The sequence below is a fragment of the Zosterops lateralis genome (genome assembly GCF_965231275.1).
Source record: "Zosterops lateralis genome assembly, chromosome: 8".
In the NCBI taxonomy this organism is placed as follows: domain Eukaryota; kingdom Metazoa; phylum Chordata; class Aves; order Passeriformes; family Zosteropidae; genus Zosterops; species Zosterops lateralis.
In genome coordinates, this window is record NC_139768.1 from 27,157,965 (window position 1) to 27,179,476 (window position 21,512).

The 21,512-nt window shown below is 46.0% G+C and overlaps 1 protein-coding gene across 3 annotated transcripts in view; it reads left to right on the forward strand.

The window, feature by feature from the left end:
• The window catches only part of MGMT (O-6-methylguanine-DNA methyltransferase), a 139,749-nt gene extending 127,509 nt beyond the window's left edge, over positions 1-12,240 (forward strand). For all 3 annotated transcript variants that reach the window (XM_083865903.1, XM_083865902.1, XM_083865904.1), the window contains exons 5-6: positions 4,514-4,653; positions 11,052-12,240. In XM_083865903.1, the coding sequence (XP_083722029.1) occupies positions 4,514-4,653; positions 11,052-11,195 (284 nt within the window). In that variant the 3' untranslated portion in view covers positions 11,196-12,240. The remainder of the gene's footprint in view (positions 1-4,513; positions 4,654-11,051) is intronic.
• The last annotated feature ends 9,272 nt before the right edge of the window (positions 12,241-21,512 follow it).

Genomic DNA, 21,512 nt, shown 5'->3' on the forward strand with positions numbered 1-21,512 from the left:
TGGGTTTGGGTGTGGAGTTTGGGTTTGGAGTTTGGGTTTGGAGGTTGGGGTTTGGGTTTGGAGGTTGGGGTTTGGGTTTGGAGGTGGGAATCCAGGGGAGTTCCCATGGACAGAGAGCTCTAAGGGCCACTGCTGAGCACCCAACTCCTCATTTCCATCAGCTCTAAAATCCCACCTGCTCCTGCAGGCTGTAGTAAACTGCTTGTGAGGTATTGTGTAAAAAAATGGGTCAGAATATCAGTTACTGCTGGAGTTAAACACCCCCTGACTTCCAGGGAGTTTAGCTGCAGAAATACTGCTGGATGAGGTCCAGGGAGAGTTCCTTGCTTCTAAGGATAGAATTTGGCCCCACAACCCCCTCAGAAATCTGAAGGGAACCGTGTGTAAAACTGTGTTAAAGCACAGATCAGAAACAGCTCCCATTAATTGGGTTTTAATGTAGCTCACACTCATTGTGAGCCAGCCTGAATGTTCAAGGTGTTAAAAGGAAGCTTTTTGGTCCATTTTTCACTGAAGTCATGCAGACAGACAGCAAGTTTACACATTGTAGTCGTGTTTCTGTTTTATTATATCACATTTTGCAAACATGCATGCACAGGAAATACATAAAATCTTAATAAAAGTGCCTGATACTTCATGGACTCACAGCCTGGTTTGGGCTGGAAGGGACCTTAAAGCCCATCCAGTGGCACCCCTGCTGTGGGTTGACACCTTCCACTGTCCCAGAGTGCTCCAAGCCCTGTCCTACCTTGCCTTGGACACTGCCAGGGATGGGGCAGCCTCATAAAAAGAGCAAAACATTTGAATTAAACAATTATTTATTCACATATCACTTGCTAGTTCAGTCTGGGGTAGGGTGACAGGTTTAACATGGCTTTAATAATAAAGAAGTCTCAAAATTGCTAAAAATCCACTCTCTTGCTTGGATTAATGGTTTACACCGTTGCCTGTTGTCAGGAACTAAGTTCTGAAATTGTGTGTGTGAGTATGTTCAGTTGGAGTGTGAATTTGTTCTTCCCAGATCTAAGAGCCAGTTTGAGTTTTCTGGCTCAGGTGGGAGTTGCTGCTGCAGTGGGAATTGCTGTTTTCTGGACAGATTTAGGGATTTTTGAACTGTTGTTCTTGAATGTTTTGGTTGTTTTTACTAATAGTAATAACAGTGAGAACCAATGAGTGAAAAAACAACAAGAAAAGTTGTCTGTGTAGTACCCCAGGCAGGCTGTGAAAAAGCAGCTGAGGAGGAGCAAGTGTTTATAACTGTATTTGCATTTGCAAAACTCTGGGGGAAAAACAAGCAAACAAAAAGAAAAGCAGGAAAAAAAAAATAAAACCACAAAAATAAACCAACACGACAAACAAAAACTAACATTCCCAGCAATCAGTGTTGAGGGGAAGGAAAAACCAGTCTGTCTTTAATTCCTCTTATTAAAAGAGCTTAAAAAGGATGGAAAATCAGGCTGTGGGGTTTTGTGAAGCTCTCTGGCTCCAAGGTGAGATACAGAGGGGACAGGAAGGGACTGGCCCCGGTGCCTCTGCTCTTCCCTCACCCATCCTGAATCCTGAGGGACTGAGCTCCTCACCAACACCAAAAATCCTTGTTAGAGATTAGATACAAACATATGTATATAAATAAATAATATCTATTATCTATTAGACATTAGATAGATATTATTTAGTGTCCATGGCAAGGGAAGGGTGGAATGAAGTGATTTTTAAGGTCCCCTCCAAGACAGATCATTCCATAATTCCATGATTATTAGTTACAAGTGTATGATTTTACTTCTTTGGACTGATTCCCACCTTCAGTTACACTGTCAAAAGTTACAATTCAGCTGGTGTTCAAGTAAAATTGATTTTCTCTCCGTTATCCCCATGGATTTAACAAGTTTGTGTGGAGAATTAAGGTCCAGTGGGCTGGTAGGAGGGACCTCTGAGCATTCAGGCATTAACAGCTTTCAGGCTAATTTATCTGTAAATATCCTTCCCTGTGAGGGTGGAGAGAGGATAGGATGGAATTCCCAGAGCAGTTGTGACTGCCCCTGGATCCCTGGAAGTTTCCAAGGCCAGGTTGGACAGGGCTTGGAGCAGCCTGGGATGGTGGAAGGTGTCCCTGGAGGTCACCTGGAGGGGCTTTTTGCTGTCCCCACGTGCAGGTGGGAGCACAGGAAGGACAAAACCTCATGATGCTCCTATTCCTGGCTCAGTTCAGCCATGGCTCTGCTGGCATCAGCCTCCCCAGGACATGGAGTTCTTGTGGAACCCAAGAATTCCTCTGTCTTCCTTTTTATGAGGAGCTTTTAGAGCACTTTATAACCATCTTTAACAGCATAAAACATTGGCACACAGTGAAAATTGGGGAAAGTTCAGCCACCTCATCTGGGCAGGTTGTGCTCACAGGCACTCACACTTTGCAGACAGTTTAATAACAGGATTTGGCACTGCCTCTTCGAGCTGCTTAAACCTAATTAATGCCTTTGCTCCCCACAGGATGGAATTGAGTTTTCAGATGCATTTCCAAAATGATGTGCATGATTGCTAAATATTTCATTCTTTTGAACTCTTCCCTTCACCAGTGTTTTATGTGGGAGCAGAGGCATGGATTCCTCCCATGAAAAATGTCCAGTGGCATTTTTAGAGGATATTAGGGGAGGATAATCTGTGTCCCTGTGCCAGCCTGTCCTCAGGAGTTTGGGCATCACTTGGGGCTGTGCTGGTGCTGGGGGGCTCTGGAGCTGTCCCATCCTCCCTCAGCTGCTTTTGCAGGTGCACTTTGCTCCATTTTCTCCCTGATTCCAACAGGTTCCCAAAAGTTTCAGGTCCATCCCCTCAGTTTTGAGGGTAAAAAAGGGATTTTCTGGACTGGGTGTTGGTCATTTAAAAGATGCCCATGGGGCAGTGACTCCCCAAGACCTCTGAGCAGGGGGGGGTTAAAGCTAATCCTGCCAGATTAAAAAGGTTAAAAAATTAATAAGGACCAGTTTGATTTGAAATAAACCTTTCTGAAGGAATCACAGTAAACAAAATCTGTTTGCCTAAGGAAACCCTCGTAGCAATCAGCCAGTAACACAACTGCTTGTGCTAATGAACCCAAAGCTGTTAATGTGGTTTCTTCAGTTAAATTGATTCATGAATTTTGAAGAGAACATTATCTAATGAATTTTCTTTGAATAGAAAGCAATTAAAAGGACAAATCAGTCTGATTAACCCCAAAGTCACCCTACTGCCACAAATGGTGTACAGTTTGAAATTATATCATAAAAAACTAGAGCAGATTTGCTATCTCTTTGCCCTCTACTAATCCATGTAAATTAATGAACAACAAAGTTAATTTCTTTGATGACCCTTTTCTTGTATCACCTGGATTATGCTGATGTTTAATTTGCTTAATGTTATAATAAAGACTAAACAGATTTTTTTCAATGAAGTGATTATCATTCCCTTCAGTTAAGAAGTGATTTTTATTATTTAACACACACATAACGCCGTATGGGTTTCCTTTAAGAACAAAATCACATTTCTTCACCTTCCTACGGAAGGTAATCGATGTCTTTTTTGACAACTAAAGAAAGAAAATGTTTTGAATCGGTTTGTTTCTTTGCCAGAGCAGGAGGTTGAGGCTCTCAGCTGGGGGAGGGGGTCTCTTCTCCTTTTTTTTCCCCTTTTTTAGTCCCCAGCTCACTCCTCTCAGTAAGTTATCCACGAGTTAGCACTTCAGAGCTTTTCCAAGTGCCTTGGAGGAGCAAGAGGTGTTCAATCCAAACAGGACTATCCCTTTTCCTTCCTTCAAACACTCCTGGGCTGGCTAACACCCTGAGATGCCAAAGACAGCCTCTCCTAATGCATTTGCTTATTCATTATTTCAGCAATTGGAACACTTAAAGCAATTTGCTGCTGAATTAAAATTAAAATAATGGCCGATACATTATTTTATATTTTTTTCCCCCTGTATCATTAAGGATGTGCAGGACATTCAAGGTCACAGCTAGTCCTTACACTTGGCAGTGTGTGTGCAGTGCTGAGCAGTAGCTCGGGGGTCCCCACTATAAAATGCAGTCAGGCAGGATAATTCGGAGTGTGCTGGCTCTAGGGCGTCTCTGCCACGTCCCAGCTGAAGTTGGAAATTAGCTGGAGATGCCAGGCCTTTGTCAGATAGGTGCAGCCACTCATTCCTTCCCTTTTAATTTGACTCTATGCTAATTTATACTCCGCCAATTTAATGGGAAAAGCCACATTGTGCGAGCTAACAGGATAATTGTACTCGGAGCAAATTAAAAATATAGGAAAATCAAAGCCTTAAATCCTTTTTTTATAGTGCTCAGTTACTCCGGGCTCTCTCCCTAATAACCATGTATCTAAATGTAGTCATAGAGGGGCACAATAACAGGACAGTGCACGGGGCTGCTCCAGTTTAAATCAGAAAACTGCCATTGAGCCTCGCTTTGCATTGGGGTTTTTTTGACTGTTCCATCCCAGTTTCTCCATCCAAGCAGTGCTCTCCCCCTCTGCCTTGCAGATTCCTTCACCAGGCAGGTGCTGTGGACGCTGCTGAACGATGTGAAGTTTGGGGAGGCTGTTTCCTACAAGCAGCTGGCGGATCTTGCGGGCAACAGCCGGGCAGCCAGAGCCGTGGGGGGAGCCATGAGGAGCAACCCGGTGAGTCCCCGGCACCTTCCAGCCCAGAGCTGCTGGGGGATGCTGGATTTAGAGAGCTCTGCGGGCTAAAATGTCATCAGGTTAAATTTATCTGCTCTGAAAACTGGGCTGCCGTGAGGAGTAAGGTCAGTAAGTGGTTTTAATCAGCAATAATGCACAGCCCACTTTAGTGTGATTTATGCCCTACCATTTATGGGGTTGGGTTGGGGGGAGAAACACTTCTGTTACTCACCAGCCTCTGCACAGTTTGTTGTTCTCAAACTTCCTTATGTATTTTTGCATCAGGGAAGTCTTTTATCTTCCACATGGACCTCAGCTGGCAGATTATGAGTGGTTTTGGTTGGGTTAAACCCAGTCCATCCACTCTGGCATAAATACAATTCTGAAAACAAGGCCAGGAGCACCCTGGGATAGTGGAAAGGAGCGGGTGGAATGGGGTGAGTTTAAAGTCTTCCAACCCGAACGGGTCTAGGATTCTGGAGGTGAGTTGCCTGAATTTGAACCAACCGGAGGGAGCAGCACTCTAGCTTAGGCCTGTGGATTTTGGGGAAAATAGTTTCTTATACTAAGTGATCTGTGTCTGTTTTCCTTTTTCTTTGTCTGGGTTTAGCCTTTCAGGTGTATTTATGCAGCTGAGCCAGCTGGGTTGGTGTCTGAGGCTGGTGTGGTGTTCTGTGGGTGCTGTATCCTGGTGTGTCTGGGTTGGGATCAGCCCCATCCTGGCTTGGAGGGTTTGGGGGCTCAGGTGGATGTACCTGCACTGTTTGAGGAGCAGCTCAATCCCTAAACTCACAGAATCACAGAAGCCCAGAACAATTCGGGTTGGAAGGGACCTTAAAGCCCATCTCATTCCACAATTCCCCAGAGATAGCACCCAGCCAGGGAGACCCACACAATTCCATGTGGGGTTAAGCTTTGAGCCCACCCTGATATTTCCAGCATCCCTCAGCTTTCCCTGTGAAGCAGTTCCTATAAGCAGTGTTTTGTCAATAGCCCGCATTGTACTTGACAATACAAACTATTTTAATATGATGGAATGCTTTCCAATATAATCTGGTGTACATTAAGATAAGGCAATCCAATGCAAACCTACAGGAAGCAGTTCTCAAAGAATAACAATCCAGTGTTGTGCAAAAGGAGATGTAATTGCCATCGCCTAGAAATGTACCCAGCTTTGCCCTCAGGCTGCAGTGGAGCAGCAGCATCCAAAGTAGTGGTAACAGCAGGTTGTGGTGTGAAAATTCCTGCTTTTTCCCCTGTGAGGAAGGATGAAAATAGTTCTGAAAATATACAGCAAAGCTCCTTGCAATTTTTTTAAATGTGGTCCTAGTTATTATTGCCATTTCCCAGCCCATACCATGGCTGCAGTGGTTTCTGTCCCCAGCAGAAAATTTTTAAGCTATAGTTATAGATAATAATGTATAGCTGTAGGGAAAAAGAGCTGTATTAATATAATACCACCTCAATATTTCATCATAGAAAGCTGATGATTAAAAAAAAAAAAAAAAATCAGTGCTGTAATGAGAGTCCTGTCCATCTTAAACCACAATTTTGCCACTGCTCATCTCCTGGAGGTAATCTGAAATTCCATCCATATTCCACATGCAAACACACACACTCACACACATCATCCTTTTGCACTTCAGTGTGAGAGCAACTGTTCAGTGCTCCTCATATTTCCCACAGAAATGTCTCCATGTGAGCATCGTGTGCAGGCTGCCTGTGCCTCATACACACAGATTTTATGCATGAGGTGAAAGATAAAGATAAAATGTGGCGCTGCAAAAAACCCCCTCACCTTTCGTTATTTCTATATATGAAGCCGTCAACTCTTGCGAAAACAGGTTTTCTGACCCAATTTGAGACTCCACGTCGCAGCCTTGTAGAAATCTGATTAAAAGAAATACTGAGAGGACCAGTGTGAAAAAACACAGGAGGTCAGAGATGGCTCAACAGCCACCCAGGTCTAAACCCTCAAACCCATCCCTGCAAGTGCTCAAGGCCACGGTGGATGAGGCTTGGAGCAACCTGGTGTGGTGGTGGATGGATTTGTGATAAACCTGATTTAGTGAGACTGGTAGTACCAGGGAAAAGGGCCCTGTGAAATAACCCTGAGCTGGGCATCACGTCCTTCAAACACTTGGATACAATCACAAACTCACCTTTCTCCACCAGATACCAGCATATATGTCCCTCCTATGAATCGAGGCTTGGTCTTTAATTTGGGTAGTGTGCATTCCACAGGTTTCCCCTTGCAGCTGGGATGCTTCACATAATTCCTGGGCTGACCTTCAGCTTTATGAGAAGGTGGAAGAGGTGCCAGCAGCAGCTGCCTCGGTTCATGCCCAGGACAGAGTGGGGATGGCTCACCTTTTACAGGAGAGACATCCCAGAGTTTGCTGTGGTTCAGACCACTGACTGCAAGGTCTGTGGTCCTCAAAGGGAACCCATAAAGTTCAATTAAAAATCTCATTAGACTGCTAGAGGAGGATCAAAAAGAAATCACAGAAGCTCGTGGGAAATGGAGAATGTTGGGCTGATTAGTCCAAGGCCATCCTAAATGAGTGTTCTGTGCCTTAAATAAGACGTCTTCAGCACTCTGATCATGGCACTCAGAGCTGCCTATGCTGGGTTTGTGCCTTCTCCAACTGTTCTGATCCTTGGGCTCATCCCAGCCAGGGGCACAGCCTGATCCTGGCACCAGTCCATCCTAAATCGAGGGTATTACACCAATCCATCCTCCATCACGGGTATGACATTGACCTAAGTCATGGATAGTCAACCAGAATGTTTTGGACACCAGGGGAGCAGTCATGCATTTGTGAGAAAATTGTGATGGGTGGGCACATAAAGGTACCTAGAAGTATCTAAAAGTACATAAAAGTGTGTTCATCCACTGAATCAGGGAATGTCCTGGGCTGGAAGGGACCCACAGGGATCCCTGAGTCCAGCTTCTGTCCCTGCACAGGCACCCCAACAACCCCACCCTGCACAGAACCTCCAACAATCCCACCCTGGGCATCCCTGGGTGTCCAAACTCTCCTGGAGCTCTGGCAGCCTTGGGGCCATGTCCATTCCCTGGGGAGCCTGGGCAGTGCCAGCACCCTCTGGGGAAGAGCCTTGTCCTACTACTTTCATTCCCAGTACCTTTCCTTCCTTTGGTGGCCAGTGATAACCTGAGACCCACACTGGGTCACATCATGGGATTTGTTTCTGCTGGGGAAGAGGTGGAGATAAAGCACAGGGGCTGGAACTGGATGATCTTTAAGATCTTTCCAGCCCAAGCCAGTCTGGGATTTTGTGACATGAGCAAACCACAGGACTGTTTTGTGCTGAGTGTGTCTCAGTGTGATCCCTCAGCTGTTTCCTTTATGGCCTGGCTGATTCAGGAGCTCTCCAAAATCATGCCATGGGACAGTTCCCTCCCCTCAAACTGAACACTGGCAACAACCAGAGTGCCAGAATTTCCTAAAAACAGTTCAAAGTGATGGATCCTGTGGGCAGGGAGCTTTTCCCCCACCTTTTTTCCCTAAACAAATGCACTCTGGAGGAGTTGGTTTATTCACAGATCGCCAGGAGCCTTAATGACCGGCCCAGCCTTGTTCTGCCACTCACCCAGATGGCTGTTGATAAAGATTTAGCATCATGTTCCGAGTGTCAGGGCTGTCAGTAGTGCTGAACCATTTGACCAGAAGAAAAAACGCACAGGGAGCTATTGATTACAGCTTCTCAGTGTCACTTGTTCACCAGGATTTAGGTATTGATGAGGCTGCGAGTGAAAACAAGCTCTTTCCCTTGTGGGCCTCTACCCAGAAGAACAAAAGCGAAGTTGGAGAAAATATTCAGCTGGTGCCCGAATCAGAGGGACTCCAGCATCGATCCGAGGGCTCCTTCATGTTGGTTTTTTTTTTAAATTTTTTTTTGTTGGAGACAAATCTCTGGGTTTGGAAGTTTTATAGTGTTTGAGGTAGGGGCTGTGTGTGTGTGATGGATTCGTGGAGGAGAGGAATTAGATTTCACAGCATGAAGATTTCAGCGGCGCTATAATATTATGAGCTGCTTGGTTATTGATAAAAATTACATTAAATGTAGCTGAGGCATTAAAGCTCCAGACTAGGGTAGTTCTCCCTCTAAAATGTCCTTAGGGCCCTAATAAATTTTAGCAGGTTTAATTATTTTAGTAGGCTGAGCATTGTCACCACAATTAAGCCAAACTGAAGCAATATTCAATATTTTTAAATTACAGTGCGTGTATGGTCTTTGTACCACTTCTACATCCAGAGCTGTGGAGGGTGACGGATGGGAGCTTGTGTTGGGACAATCTCAGCATGGAATTCTTTATTTTGGGAATGGAAAAAGTGGCATTAATTTCATACCTGCTCTTTTTGCTTGGTGGTGACAGCTCAGCCCCATTTCCCTGTCCTGCAACCACCCAGGGATCATCCAAGACCCCCCACCTGAAAATAAAGTCCTTTTGTTTTTCTCCACCAAGATTTATAGCCTTGCCACCAAAATCCACTGCTTTACTGTGTGTATTTTTAAAGGATTGCAAATGAACCTCAGAGATGTTTTACAGTGTATTATTATGGCTTTGTGACTCAAGCCAAGCCTCCTGCAGTAACTGCAGGGAGTGTAAAGGCAGAGAAACCCCAAACCAGAAAAACACTTGCAAAAAAAAAAAACAAATTCTTTGAAGAAGTCATAAACCAACTGTGGGATGGCCTGGCATGGAGCAAAGTTTTTATTGGTACTCACTGGAGTTCTCACAGATGGATTGAGGCATTACCACCTCCAAATAAAGCAGATATTGGAAGCGTTTTTTTATTTAAACCTTGATCAACAATAAGCGCCTGTGTGTATTCCCATTTAATGTGGGCTGAGATTAGGATTTTAGATTTCAGACATTGAAATTAGTTAAGTAAACTGAAAGAACACCCCCCCAAAAAACCCTCTTAATTTATGGTCTGGCCAGTAGCTCCTCAGCTACTTTGGGGTTTGTGTATCCCAGGCTCAAATATACCACAGTGCTTGAACTGTATGATTAAATGGGATTAAAATAAGTGAGGGTGAAGTGTGTAATTTGTCTGTGTGTCTACACAGAAATAAATTACAATTTTTGACTTGAAATATCCAGATTTGTGAGAACTTGTCCCAGTTCCACCATTGCAATGCCATTACTATGCAGTTACTAAAACACACTCGTGATTAGAGATGATGTATTGCAGATTTTATGGTATGTACTTCAGCTATGATAATCACCTGTAATAAAAAAAAAACAACGAAACAACAAAAACCCCACGTTTATGTTCTCCTCTGCATTATCAGTCCATTATGTAACTTCTGGCATTGATTTTGCAGAATCTGTGTCGTGTGGTTATAAATGATAGGGAGTGGAAGGCAGAGAGGGGGGGGGGGAAAAAGAGTTCTTAAAATTGGTTAGGTCGGAATCAAACTTCTCCTGTTGGAGGTTTTAAAAATTCACAGCCTATTTTGGATTGACTTGCTGCTAAATAATAAATAACACCTTGGTCTTCCAGAGAATTTCTCCAGGGTGCACATGGAGGTGCTACAGCAGGAAGAGGATCTGCTGGGGAGCTGAGGCACTGGGATCCCTTCTCAATAATCTGTTTCTTCCCAAAAATCTTCTAGTCCTGGGATGATCATGGCATCCCAGAATGGGTTGAGTGCGAAGGGACCTTAAAATTCATCCCATTCCACCCTGCCGTGACAGGGACACCTCCCACTGTCCCAGGCTGCTCCAAGCCCCAATGTCCAACCTGGCCTTGGGCATTGCCAGGGATCCAGAGGCAGCCACAGCTGCTCTGGGCACCCTATGCCCACCCCTCCAGGGAACAATTTCTGCCCAGTGTCCAATTTAAATAGTTCTTCATGTGCATTTTGGGTCTGTGAGGCTTCACTCCCCACCCTGGGCACTGAGGGCTCAGCTGGTGCAGGGCCACAAGAACCTGGTGCTGCAGGGAAGATTTTATATATGGGATTTAATATCTCAGGTTTATTCTTTAAAAGACTTTACATCATTTTTCTGTATTAAAACCCCTGTCCATGCCTATTTTTTCTTAAGAACTGGGGTGGTCTCCAGGGGTGGTGATGAGCTCTGTGCTCAGCCAGGAGCGTGGCCCTGGTGTGGCTATTCTGTGTCCCTGCAAGCCCGGTGCCACACTCTGCTGGATTTCAGAGTGCTGGATTTACAGAATCACAGAATCACAGCATTATTCAGGCTGGAAAATCCAAACCCATCCAGCCCAGCCTGTGGCAGATCCCCTCAATCCCAGCCAGGATCTGTGGGGCAGATCCCCACCAGGGCACTGAGTGCCACATCCCGTTGTTCCCTTTGACCTCACCCTTTGCTCCTCCCGTGTTTTTGGGGTGTTTTGCAGATCCCCATCATCATCCCGTGCCACAGGGTGATCCGCAGCAGCGGGGACAGCGGCAACTACGGCGGGGGACAGCAGCTGAAGGAATGGCTGCTGTCCCACGAGAGGCTGCAGAAGGAGAAGGTGGCGGGCAGGTGCAGCCCCTGAGCAGCCACAGCACACACAGCACACCACCCCACGGCTCCTGGGCTTGGAACAAGCTCTCAGAGCACCCAGCAAGAGCTCAGGAAAAACGGTAAATATTTGAGTGACACATAAATATAATGCAACATCCGAAGTGAAATGTGTGGTGGCACCAGTGTATTAAAAAAAAACCGGGATGCGTCCTGGGGGAGGCAGCTCGGCTGCCCTTTCTTGTTTTTACATTTTACAGCAGAATGACTACAGCGATCCAGGCCTGTTGTGCATGGATTTTGTTCCCATCTCCAGCCCTGTCTTGTTCTATTTTTAATGTCCATTAAAGCAGGGAGAAGGGAGTGGGAGGGACGTGGCAAATGGGAGGTGGAAGCTTTCCCCTGAGGAGGCGTCTGGCACGCTGGACCCTGCCCGCCCCTGCCCAGCTCCCCCTCCCCAGTTTGGGGCACAAAACGATGTTTTACCTGAGCAGGAGTTAAGGGAGCACAGTGAGATCTATGCAAAAGCAGGCAGCTGTAGAATTCCTTACTCCTGCCTTTTCTGTTTGGGCTGGGAGATGGGAATTATATAATTCTTTTGGGGGGGGGGCTTAGAGCAGGGGAAGAGATGTTGCTGACATATTGTATATTTTGGATAAGCAGTTTGATTAGCTAAATTCTGCAAAAATACTGAAAAGCTCATCGTAGTTGCTTCCTTATCAGCTGCACATTCCTTTATCATTTCAATTTTCCTTCAGATTTTCACGTTTCTCTGTTACCCAAAGCTTTATTTCCTGTAGCCTCTCCATTGGAAGGAGTCAAGAGACATTAAAGCTAAATTTCGAGGTGGTTTTAGCAGGGTTCTCTGCGAGTACGAGCCACCAGAAGCTGAAATTTCCAGTATGGGAATCGTAAATTGTAACATGGAAATACTGATTTTTTTATGTGTTTTATCATATTTTCATGGATGTCTCTTTAGAAAGGCCATTGCTGCCCCCCAAAAATTATGGTGTGGCAACGCGTTAGTTAATCCAGGATTATTGATACCTCGGAATTACTTCAATAAAAAAACTGCTTTGCATGTGCAAGTGTCTTTGGTCCTGTTTATAAATAAAACACAGGGTGTGATATATGGGGAAAATAAACTATACCCCACTGTACAATATAAAGCTGTATTTTTATCAAGGGTTTCTCGTGGCGATATAAACCACAGAAGCAAAGCTCAAGTGGTTTGTACGTGTCACCAGAACCCCGAGATAAAAATACGGCCTTATAATATGTACAGTTTGGGTGTATTTTATTATTTTTTTATATCTCTAATACATGCTGCCACCGAAAGCAGGCGGCATCAAATGTCAACTTTAACCTTTCCCACATTTGCATCCCTCTGTAGGGATTTTTTTTCAGGTATTTGGGCTTTTTCAGGGTTGTGACTGTTTTTGTGGGATTGGGGTGGGTAATGCCTTTCCCAGGGAAAACAGGCAACTTTGGGAGTGAAATCTTATTCTGGGTCAGGGATTTGGGGTGGGCAGGGACAGGTGGGGATAGAGAGGGACAGGCAGGGATGGACAAGGAGGGGATGGGCAGGGACAGGCACAGGGGGATAGGACAGAGCTGGACAGGGCAGGGACAGGACAGGAACAAGAAGAGGAGGACAGGAAAAGGGACAGGGACAGGCAGGGATGGACAGGACAGGTGGAGGTGGACAGAGATGGGCAGGGACAGGGACAGATGGACAGGGGGACAGGGACAGTCAGGGACAGGGAGGGATGGATGAATACAGGGACATGGACATGGGGATGGGCAGGGACAGGAACAGTCAGGGACAAGGATAAGGAAAGGGACAGGGTCAGGATCAGGATCAGGGTCAGGGTCAGTCAGGGATAAAGAGGGAAAAGTGGAGATGGACAGGGATGGGCAGAGATGGACAGGGACGAGGACAGTCAGGAACAGCACAGGAACAGGGACAGTCAGGGACGGGTAAGGACAGGGACAGGGAGGGATGGACGGGCACAAGGACACGGGGACGGACAAGGACAGGGACAATGACAGTAAGGGACAAGGACATGGACAGCGAGGGTGCAGTTCGGGCGCTGCCCGACAGAGGGCGCGCGGCGCAGGGCCGGGGGCGCGGCGGGGCCGGGTCCCCCCGGGTTTGGGGGGTCCTGGAGGGGAACGAGGGGGCTGGGGGGGCTCCGAACAGAAATAACCTTGAACATCCAAATATACACTCGGCATGAATGAAATACATGTGTTTGTGTGTGTACATATATACATGCATCCATATATACAGATATGCGTATGTAGAGATACACATATAAAAGACAAATTATACAGACATAATTTTTATATATATGTATACCATATATTGTGTATGTAGATAAAGTAGTAATAAGATAAAATAATGCAGTGCCAAGGAGGTGCAGGGATCAGGGGTAGGGTTGGGTTTGGGTCACTCTGTGCCCCCACAGATGCCCAGGGGTGCAATCCCATGGGTGGGGTTGAGGGAATGTGTCTGGAGCTGACAGAAACACCCCACACCCTCTATATATAACAAACCAGCCCCTGCCCCCTGGCAGGCACCAGCCTTGGGCTTTTTTTTCCTGGGAATTGGGTTCCCCTGCCCTGTCAGTCCCCCCACGCTGTGCCACCCTCATGGCACATCCTGACCTGCAGCATCTCAGAGCAGCACACTGCTCCAGCCCTTCCCAGGGCCAGGGATAATGAAAGATTCAAAAATAATATTTGTTTTGGCGGAATTACATTGAGAATGAAATAGATGCCCTTGACCAGGGAAGAAGCTGAATTTTGCAGCAGGTTCTTTTTTTGTTGTTTTCTTTCCCCATACAGACAGGCTCTGCAGCCTGTCCAAGGCAAATGGGAATATTTTTGAAGGACTCTGTTGTATTTCCTGCATCGGGTTTGCAGCAGAACTGCAGCCACACTGGTTGTACTGTTCGATGAAAAATGCAGATTCCACCCCATGTATCAATCCCAAATGGAAAAGGGCCCCAGGCCTCGGGATTGTTACAGATCACTTCCATGCACGCCGAGTTTGCGGCGTAATGAGCTCAGACTGGAGGCATCTTGAACAGAAAACCAATTCATTGGTGTGCTGGGGACCTTTTCCAGTATGTGCCCGAATTTCCTGGTCCTTGGAATTAGAGGAATTAGTCATCTGATCGCGGCGAGAAAGATCTGGCCCTTCACAGTTTCCATTTTTTTTTTTTTTTTTTTTTTTTTAGCAGTTCTCAAGCATCAGGAACTTTTTTTAAGTGATAATTGATATTTTCTTTATCGGTGGAATTGCTGTTGTTGGGAGGACAAATCACTTTCCAAATTATGTTAAGATGTAAATGGTGATTTAAAACTATTGTTTATTTTAATATCTATTATTATTTTATTATTATTATTATCATCATTACTATTATGGTCTTTAAGATCCCTTTTACCCCAAACCATTCTATGGTGCTATGATTATTATTTCTTCTAGAAAAATCACAGATCGCTACTTTTTAATCATTTTTCCTCCTATTTTGAATTTAAATGATCTATAAATATTGTGTTGTACCCAGCTCCAGGAGACTTGGTATTGATATGGTTATTTATTGGGAAAGGTGGTGTTGCAAAGCTGCTTCCTTAAAAAAAAAAAAAAAAAAAGGGCAAAAATTAATAAACCTTTAGAAAATCCCTTAGAAACTTCAAGCACAGTATTCCAGGGGGAATTCTGAAAGATTTAGGGACTATTTCAAGAATAATTTCCCAAGAAGAACCTTCCAGGAATATAAAAACCCTTCAGGAATTGTGTTTACATGTTTGATTGTGATGGCTTTGATATTCTTGGAGGAACGGGGCAAAGATGTGGTTCTGCGCCCTGCTCTCCCCTCCAGTGCTGGAAAAGCAATGGGAAAGCTCCCTGAGCTCCCTGGCAGCCCCTCCCGGGCCATTGGAGAGGAGATTCCGGCTGTGCTGATGTGCAAACGCGGCTTGGCCAAGGCCCGGCTGCTGCTCGGGTTTCAAATATCGCCTGTGGGGTGTGAGAAACAAACACACACACACGGAGTCTGTGCCTGGGAACGGGGACATTGCTCCCACTGCTCACTTTTTCTTCTTTATTCCTCTTTTTTATATATTTTTCTCCTTTTTTACCTATTTTTTATCTCTTTTTTTTTAACTATTTTTTTTAATTTTTCTCTTCTTTTTTTTCCCCTCTTTTTCTCTTTTTACTTTTCTTCTTTTTTTCTCTTATACTTTTTTCTTTTTTCTTCTTTTCTCTTATACTTCTCTGTTTTTTCTTCTTTCTCTTTTTCTCCTTTTACTTTTCTCTTTTTTATTTTTTCTTTTTTTATTTTTTCTTTTTATTTCTTTTTTTCCTTTTCCTTATTCCTTTTCCCTTTTTGCTTTTCTCTTTTTTCTTTTTTCTTTTTCCTTATTGCTATTCCCTTTTTTCTTCTTTTTTCCCTATTTTCTTTTTTTTCTCCTTCTCTTCTCTTCTCTTCTCTTCTCTTCTCTTCTCTTCTCTTCTCTTCTCTTCTCTTCTCTTCTCTTCTCTTCTCTTCTCTTCTCTTCTCTTCTCTTCTCTTCTCTTCCTCTTCTCTTTTTTTCCCCAAAAGCCGTGTCCTCACAAAACCTTTACTCCCTCCCTGTCCTCAAACCTCGGCTCTCCATGTGCTTGCTTTTTCTCACCCCCATTTTTCTCACACATCCCTTTTAGCCAGCCACGACTCCTCTCTTTCCCTTCCCCACTCTTCAAACCCCTTTTCCTCCCCGAATTACTCCTCCAGGGGGGATCAAGGACGAGCATCCTTGGCCCCATCACTGCAGGCTGGAGGTCAAGGGAGAGAACCCACCACATTTTGCTGCTTCCCCACCCGAGCGGATGCAGCGATGGGGAACCAGCGCCGCTCCCCAGCCTGACCCAAACCAGGAGAATTTGGAGCCGGGGCCAGAGGGGATGATGTCCAGCCTGGCCGGAGCCGGGGCCGGAGGGGATGATGTCCAGCCTGGCCGGAGCCGGGGCCGGAGGGGATGATGTCTGTCCAGCCTGGACAGCCGGGGCCGGAGGGGATGATGTCTGTCCAGCCTGGCCGGAGCCGGGGCCGGAGGGGATGATGTCTGTCCAGCCTGGCCGGAGCCGGGGCCGGAGGGGATGATGTCCAGCCTGGACAGCCGGGGGTCTGCGCTCCATCAGGCGCGGCCGGGATGCGGGAGCTGGACCGCGAGGTGCAAATTGACGTGAGCGGGGATGCTGGCAGCACCTCGGGCTGATGAAAGGACATTGTTAGCGAGCCCTTAACGTTTCTCATTAATGGCTGGCGTGGGCGGGTGAAGGTTTTGAGCTGAAAAAAGGCAGAAGACAAAAAAAAAAAAAAAAAAAAAAAAAAAAAAAAAAAAAAAAAAAATCCACCTGGGCAGTAATTAAGATCGATCCCGTGCGTGGAGTTATCAATTTTTAAAACCTCTTTAAGTGCCTTATTTAGTTATTTTAAACAGGGCTTTTTATTTGTTGCCGTGAGTTTTCCTGGAGGAGATGGGAGCGTGGGGGACTCCTCCTGGGCTCTTCTCCTTTCAGTGAGCATCCAGCCCGCAGGAAAGGGGATTCTGCTCCGTCCCTGGGCTGCCCGCGGATGCTGCGAGGTGCCAGGGCGGCCCATCCAGTGCTGGGGGGATGATTCCACCTTACTTGAGGTGGAATTGCTTCTCTTTTTGCTGAAGTTGTGGCTGCAGATTGCAGCAGGAGATGGAAGAGGAGCTCCTGCTCGCCGGGTTGTGCAGGAGGAACCAGGAGGAAGGTGAGGGTCCAGCCCGACATGAGGGCTCTGCCCAGCCCCAGGATGGGGCTCAACCCAACTTAGGCACCAGCCGAGGTCAGACAGGCTGGGAGAGGTTGTGTTTAATTAAAATAACCCCCAGCGTGACCCCGAGTGCAGAGCTGCTGGGAGCTGATGAGGGAAACAGCTGCAACCCTTTTATCTGAGGACGAGCCACCGCGCGATGATGTAATTTTCATTTCCGATGGGCGCCGGGATGACCTAATTCCACACAGAATCTTGTCTCTCACTTCAAAGTAGGGCATTTCAGTCGATCTGGAATCCGGCTCCGCTCAGCCCCTCCCAGCCCTGCTCAGATCCAAAGCTGGAGCACCACAGCAGGACACCGGGAGTGGGAATCCCAAGTGGGTTTGGATCTGGATTTGACTTAAATCTTTAAAGCTCTAGCGAGCAAAAGGAAAACCCATTGTATTTCCATTGGTGCAGCCTGGGATGCTTTGGAAAATTTGTTTTTGTTGATTGCCCAGAACAGCTGTGGCTGCCCCTGGATCCCTGGCAGTGCCCAAGGCCAGGTTGGACATTGGGGTTGGAGCAGCCTGGGACAATGGGAGGTGTCCCTGCCATGACAGGGATAGGAATGGATGGGATTTAAGGTCCCTCCCAACCCAACAATTGCATGATTCTGTGATTTTTCAACTTTGTTCTCACGGCTGAGCCTTTCCAGGAGGTTCAGTGTTGATTATGAAGCAATGATTGTTGATTTTTAGAAGCATAAGCCTCAAACATGGTCCTTAGTTCTGCTTTCATGAATCAAACACATTTTTTGTGCTTTTGATACCAATCAAAATTGGCTTCAATCAGCATGGTAAGTGCAAGTTTAATTTTGGGTGGCAGTGGGCACACAGCAGCCTTTCAGTAGTTAAATGACAAAGTAACTGGTGAGAGGAAATGATTTCTTTATAGTGCCCAGAAAAAAAAAATCCCTTTGACCTGTCGAAACAAAATGCTCATGAGCAAAAGCTCATCACAAAACCATTTTAATTTTTACTGAGAGAAAATTTTCCCATGAGGGACCCAGGTCAGCACCTCACTCAAAGTGCAGGTGGGCTGGAGCTGTGTGGGCAGAGCTCTCAGGAGGTTCGGGGCTTTGTAGGAATTAATGGAACATTGCAGCGTGAGCTGCTGCACCAAAGCATCATTTACAGACAGAGTCAGCACGAGGTGAGGACAAACCTGGAGTTCCCCAGCTGGAATGTGGAAGATGCCTCAGTAATCCCAGCTGGAATGTGGAGGATGCCTCAGTAATCAGCTGGGAGGGCTGGAGAGCAGCTCCTGTGCCAGCCCCCTGTCCCCTTTGGCTCCAGGAATGAGGAGGAGCCCGAGGAGCAGAAGGAGGTGACCCCAGGGGCCAGTGCTGTAATTCACAGGGAGCCAGCAGAGCTCGTGTTCCAGCCAGGGGACACCAGCACGGGCACCTCGTGCTGCCAAAGGGCCAGGCAGGGTCAGGGCTGTGCTGAGGACAGGCATAAAATGCCTTTTGTTTTATCTAGAACCTGCAGAAGTTTGGCCTTAACACAGCCTTAACACAGCCCCGTGTGGCTTTCACTGTTTTTGAAAGGCTTTCTGAAATGGAGCCTTCTTCACATAAATAATTTTTAAAATATATAATACAAAGTATCTGAGTAATAATATATATTACATATGTCTGTATATAATATATAATGTATAAATTAATTTGGAGGGAGAAGACCATGTGTGGTGGGGACCTCTCTGACCAGAATCCAAGGCTGGATTTCCATCACTGGAAGGATTTATTTGGGCTGGGTTTTTTTCAAACTTTTATCCAAATATTATCATCCTAAGCACCCACTCAGTGCATCAGAAGATTGACCACCACTGGTGAACGGAGATCCAAGCTCTTCAGTAGCTCCAGGCATGGAACTTGGAGCAGCATCAGGAGAGGTGGGTTAGGAGAGGGAATCTCAACCTCTGCCAGTCAAAATGTCCATTTTTGGAAGGACACACAATTCCTGGTCTCGGGGCTGTTGTTCTTTTTACTTCCTGTTTAAAAACTGAGGAGGATGAACCCCAAATGTTCCCAATGGCTGTGACAGATGGGTGGTAAAAGGGATGGAATTTCATCACAGAATAGTGGGGAAATAGAAAACTGTCCTGATTTTTATCCATGAGATAGAGATAGATATTGATAGATAGATGGATGGATGGATAGATAGATAGATAGATAGATAGATAGATAGATAGATGGATGGATGCATATCTGTATCATCTACACAGATCCGAGGTGAGTGCCCAGTCTCCTGTCCCAGGCTGAGAAAAACCCCATGCAAAGAATTAATTCTGCAGAAAGTTCTATTTCATGGGGCCAAAACCAGCCTGCAAAATAAAAGCAAAAGCTGAAATGAAACCTGATTTATCAGCCATGGAAGTCTGCATTTTGCAGCCTTTAAACTGCATTTTGCAGCAGATTATTGTGCAAATACAATCGAGTGCAGAAGAGGATGGGACTGGAATGAGGTTTGAACCTCCGAGTGTCTTAGCTTGGAGATCACATCTGTCTGCACAGGAGTATCAGGAGGCTAGAAACTCCAGACATGTTTGCTCACTCCCACAGCTGTTTACAGCCTGTTTATCCTCTAAAATGAGCAGCCTAAACCCAGCCTGAGCTGCTGAGGAAGGGGCTGCTTTGAGGAGGAGCAGGCTGTTAATTGAGCAGCTCCTGGTGCCCGGCTCGGCAATCAGTCTTCCCTTCCGTCGCTCCCGATGACCAGCAGACTGTCTCCAACCTTCTGGCTGTCAGGAAAATTGTGACAAGGCAAATGTCAGATCATGTGGAGCCTTCTGAATGTTTTTGACCCCTTCAATCTGTTTTCCAGCCTGGGCATGGCAAAGAAGCTGTGTTGGACTAATTGGTTGTCTCTCTTCTCCAGGCAGCGGATAAAGTCCAGGTACATAATCTGATTCTTTTGGATGAGCAGCATCCTGTCTTTCACAGCTTTATGTCATGTCAACCACTGCGGGATTGCTCTGGAAAAGTCCTTTTTTGCCAAAGCTGGAGCAGAAGATGTAGAGATCCTACAGCCTCTCATCTGCCGGGGTTGAGCGGTGCCCAGCAGAGGCTGCAGCCTCTCTCTGACTGTTACAAAAAAAAAATCTGATTCATCTTCACTGAAACACAAAATATTGCAGCTGCCAGGAGGAAGTGATAGCTTGGAAATGCTGCACTTCCATTTTTTTAACTAATACCCTGTGCTTTCAGGTAGAATATTCTGTATTTGAAGTGACCTACATAATCACTGAGCTTGATTTCACTAAACTGCCCTGCTCTCTGCCCAGTAGCTTTTATCCTGGACAGTGTTTTGGGGGCTTTCAAATTGTTTCTTGCCAGTGGCAGTAAAACAATATGAGAACATCAGGCTGAATTTGGTGATCTGGGGAGGAATTAAAACACTGAGCTAAGAGGGAGCAGTGTTGGGTAAAACTGGCAGGAAACTTCAGAGCCAAATGATCCCCAGACATCAGAAAATGGTGTGTTGTAGTTAAATAGAATTACAGAATCATGGAAGGGTTTGGGTTGGGAGGCACCTTGAAGCCCATCCAGTTCCAGCTCCTGGGCAGGGACACCTCCCACTGTCCCAGGCTGCTCCAAGCCCCAATTTCCAGCCTGGCCTTGGGCACTGCCAGCGATCCAGGGGTAGCCAGGGCTGCTCTGGGCACCCTGTGCCAGGGCCTGCCCACCCTCCAGGGAACAATTCTATCCCATCTAACCCTCCAGTTCATGGTATCTAATCTAAACCTACTCTCAGTTTAAAGCCATTCCCCTCTTGTGCTGGTACTCCAGGCTCTTGTAAATCGTCTCTCTCCATCTTTCTTGTAGCTCCCTTTAGGTCCTGGAAGGCTGCAATTAGGTCACCCCAAAGCCTTTTAAGGAGGGGGGAGCTATAGCTGCATTTCCCTTTTACCTGAGAACACCCACAAAACTCCTCCAGCCCTCTTGCACAAGCACAGCAGAACTTTTCTGAGCACACAGCCCCAGTTACCCCGACGCCACTTTTCTGTTTAAGCATTAAAATTCAAGGCCTAAACATGCAGTTGGCAATTGGAGCTCAGAACATGCACGTTGCAAATGTGGATATATCTCGCCGAGTACACAGCCCATAAAATATGTAGTCTAAGATCACTCATTTATTTAAAGATGCTTTTTACCTCAGATGGAAAATGACACAAATCTAAATATTACAATGCCGAGTAATGTGTAACTGTCTGTGTGTTATAGCCTTAACACCACACTTTTGATGCAGAAGAGATATAGCAGCTGCACTTTAATTTCAAGCAAATTGATCCCAGATGTAAATGTTGTTTTGTTGCATGGAAGATAGTGCACAGGTAAAGCAAATATCATTGGTTTATAGTCCAACAGAGTGTTGCAACAGGATCCAGGCTCCCCTGCCCAGGCACACATGAAAGTGGGGAGGCTTTCTGTGGAGGAGACACTGGAAAGAGACAGCTTTGCTTTCTACCCTTTAAAACCCAACCACCTGTGATCTAAGGAGCTGTTTTGA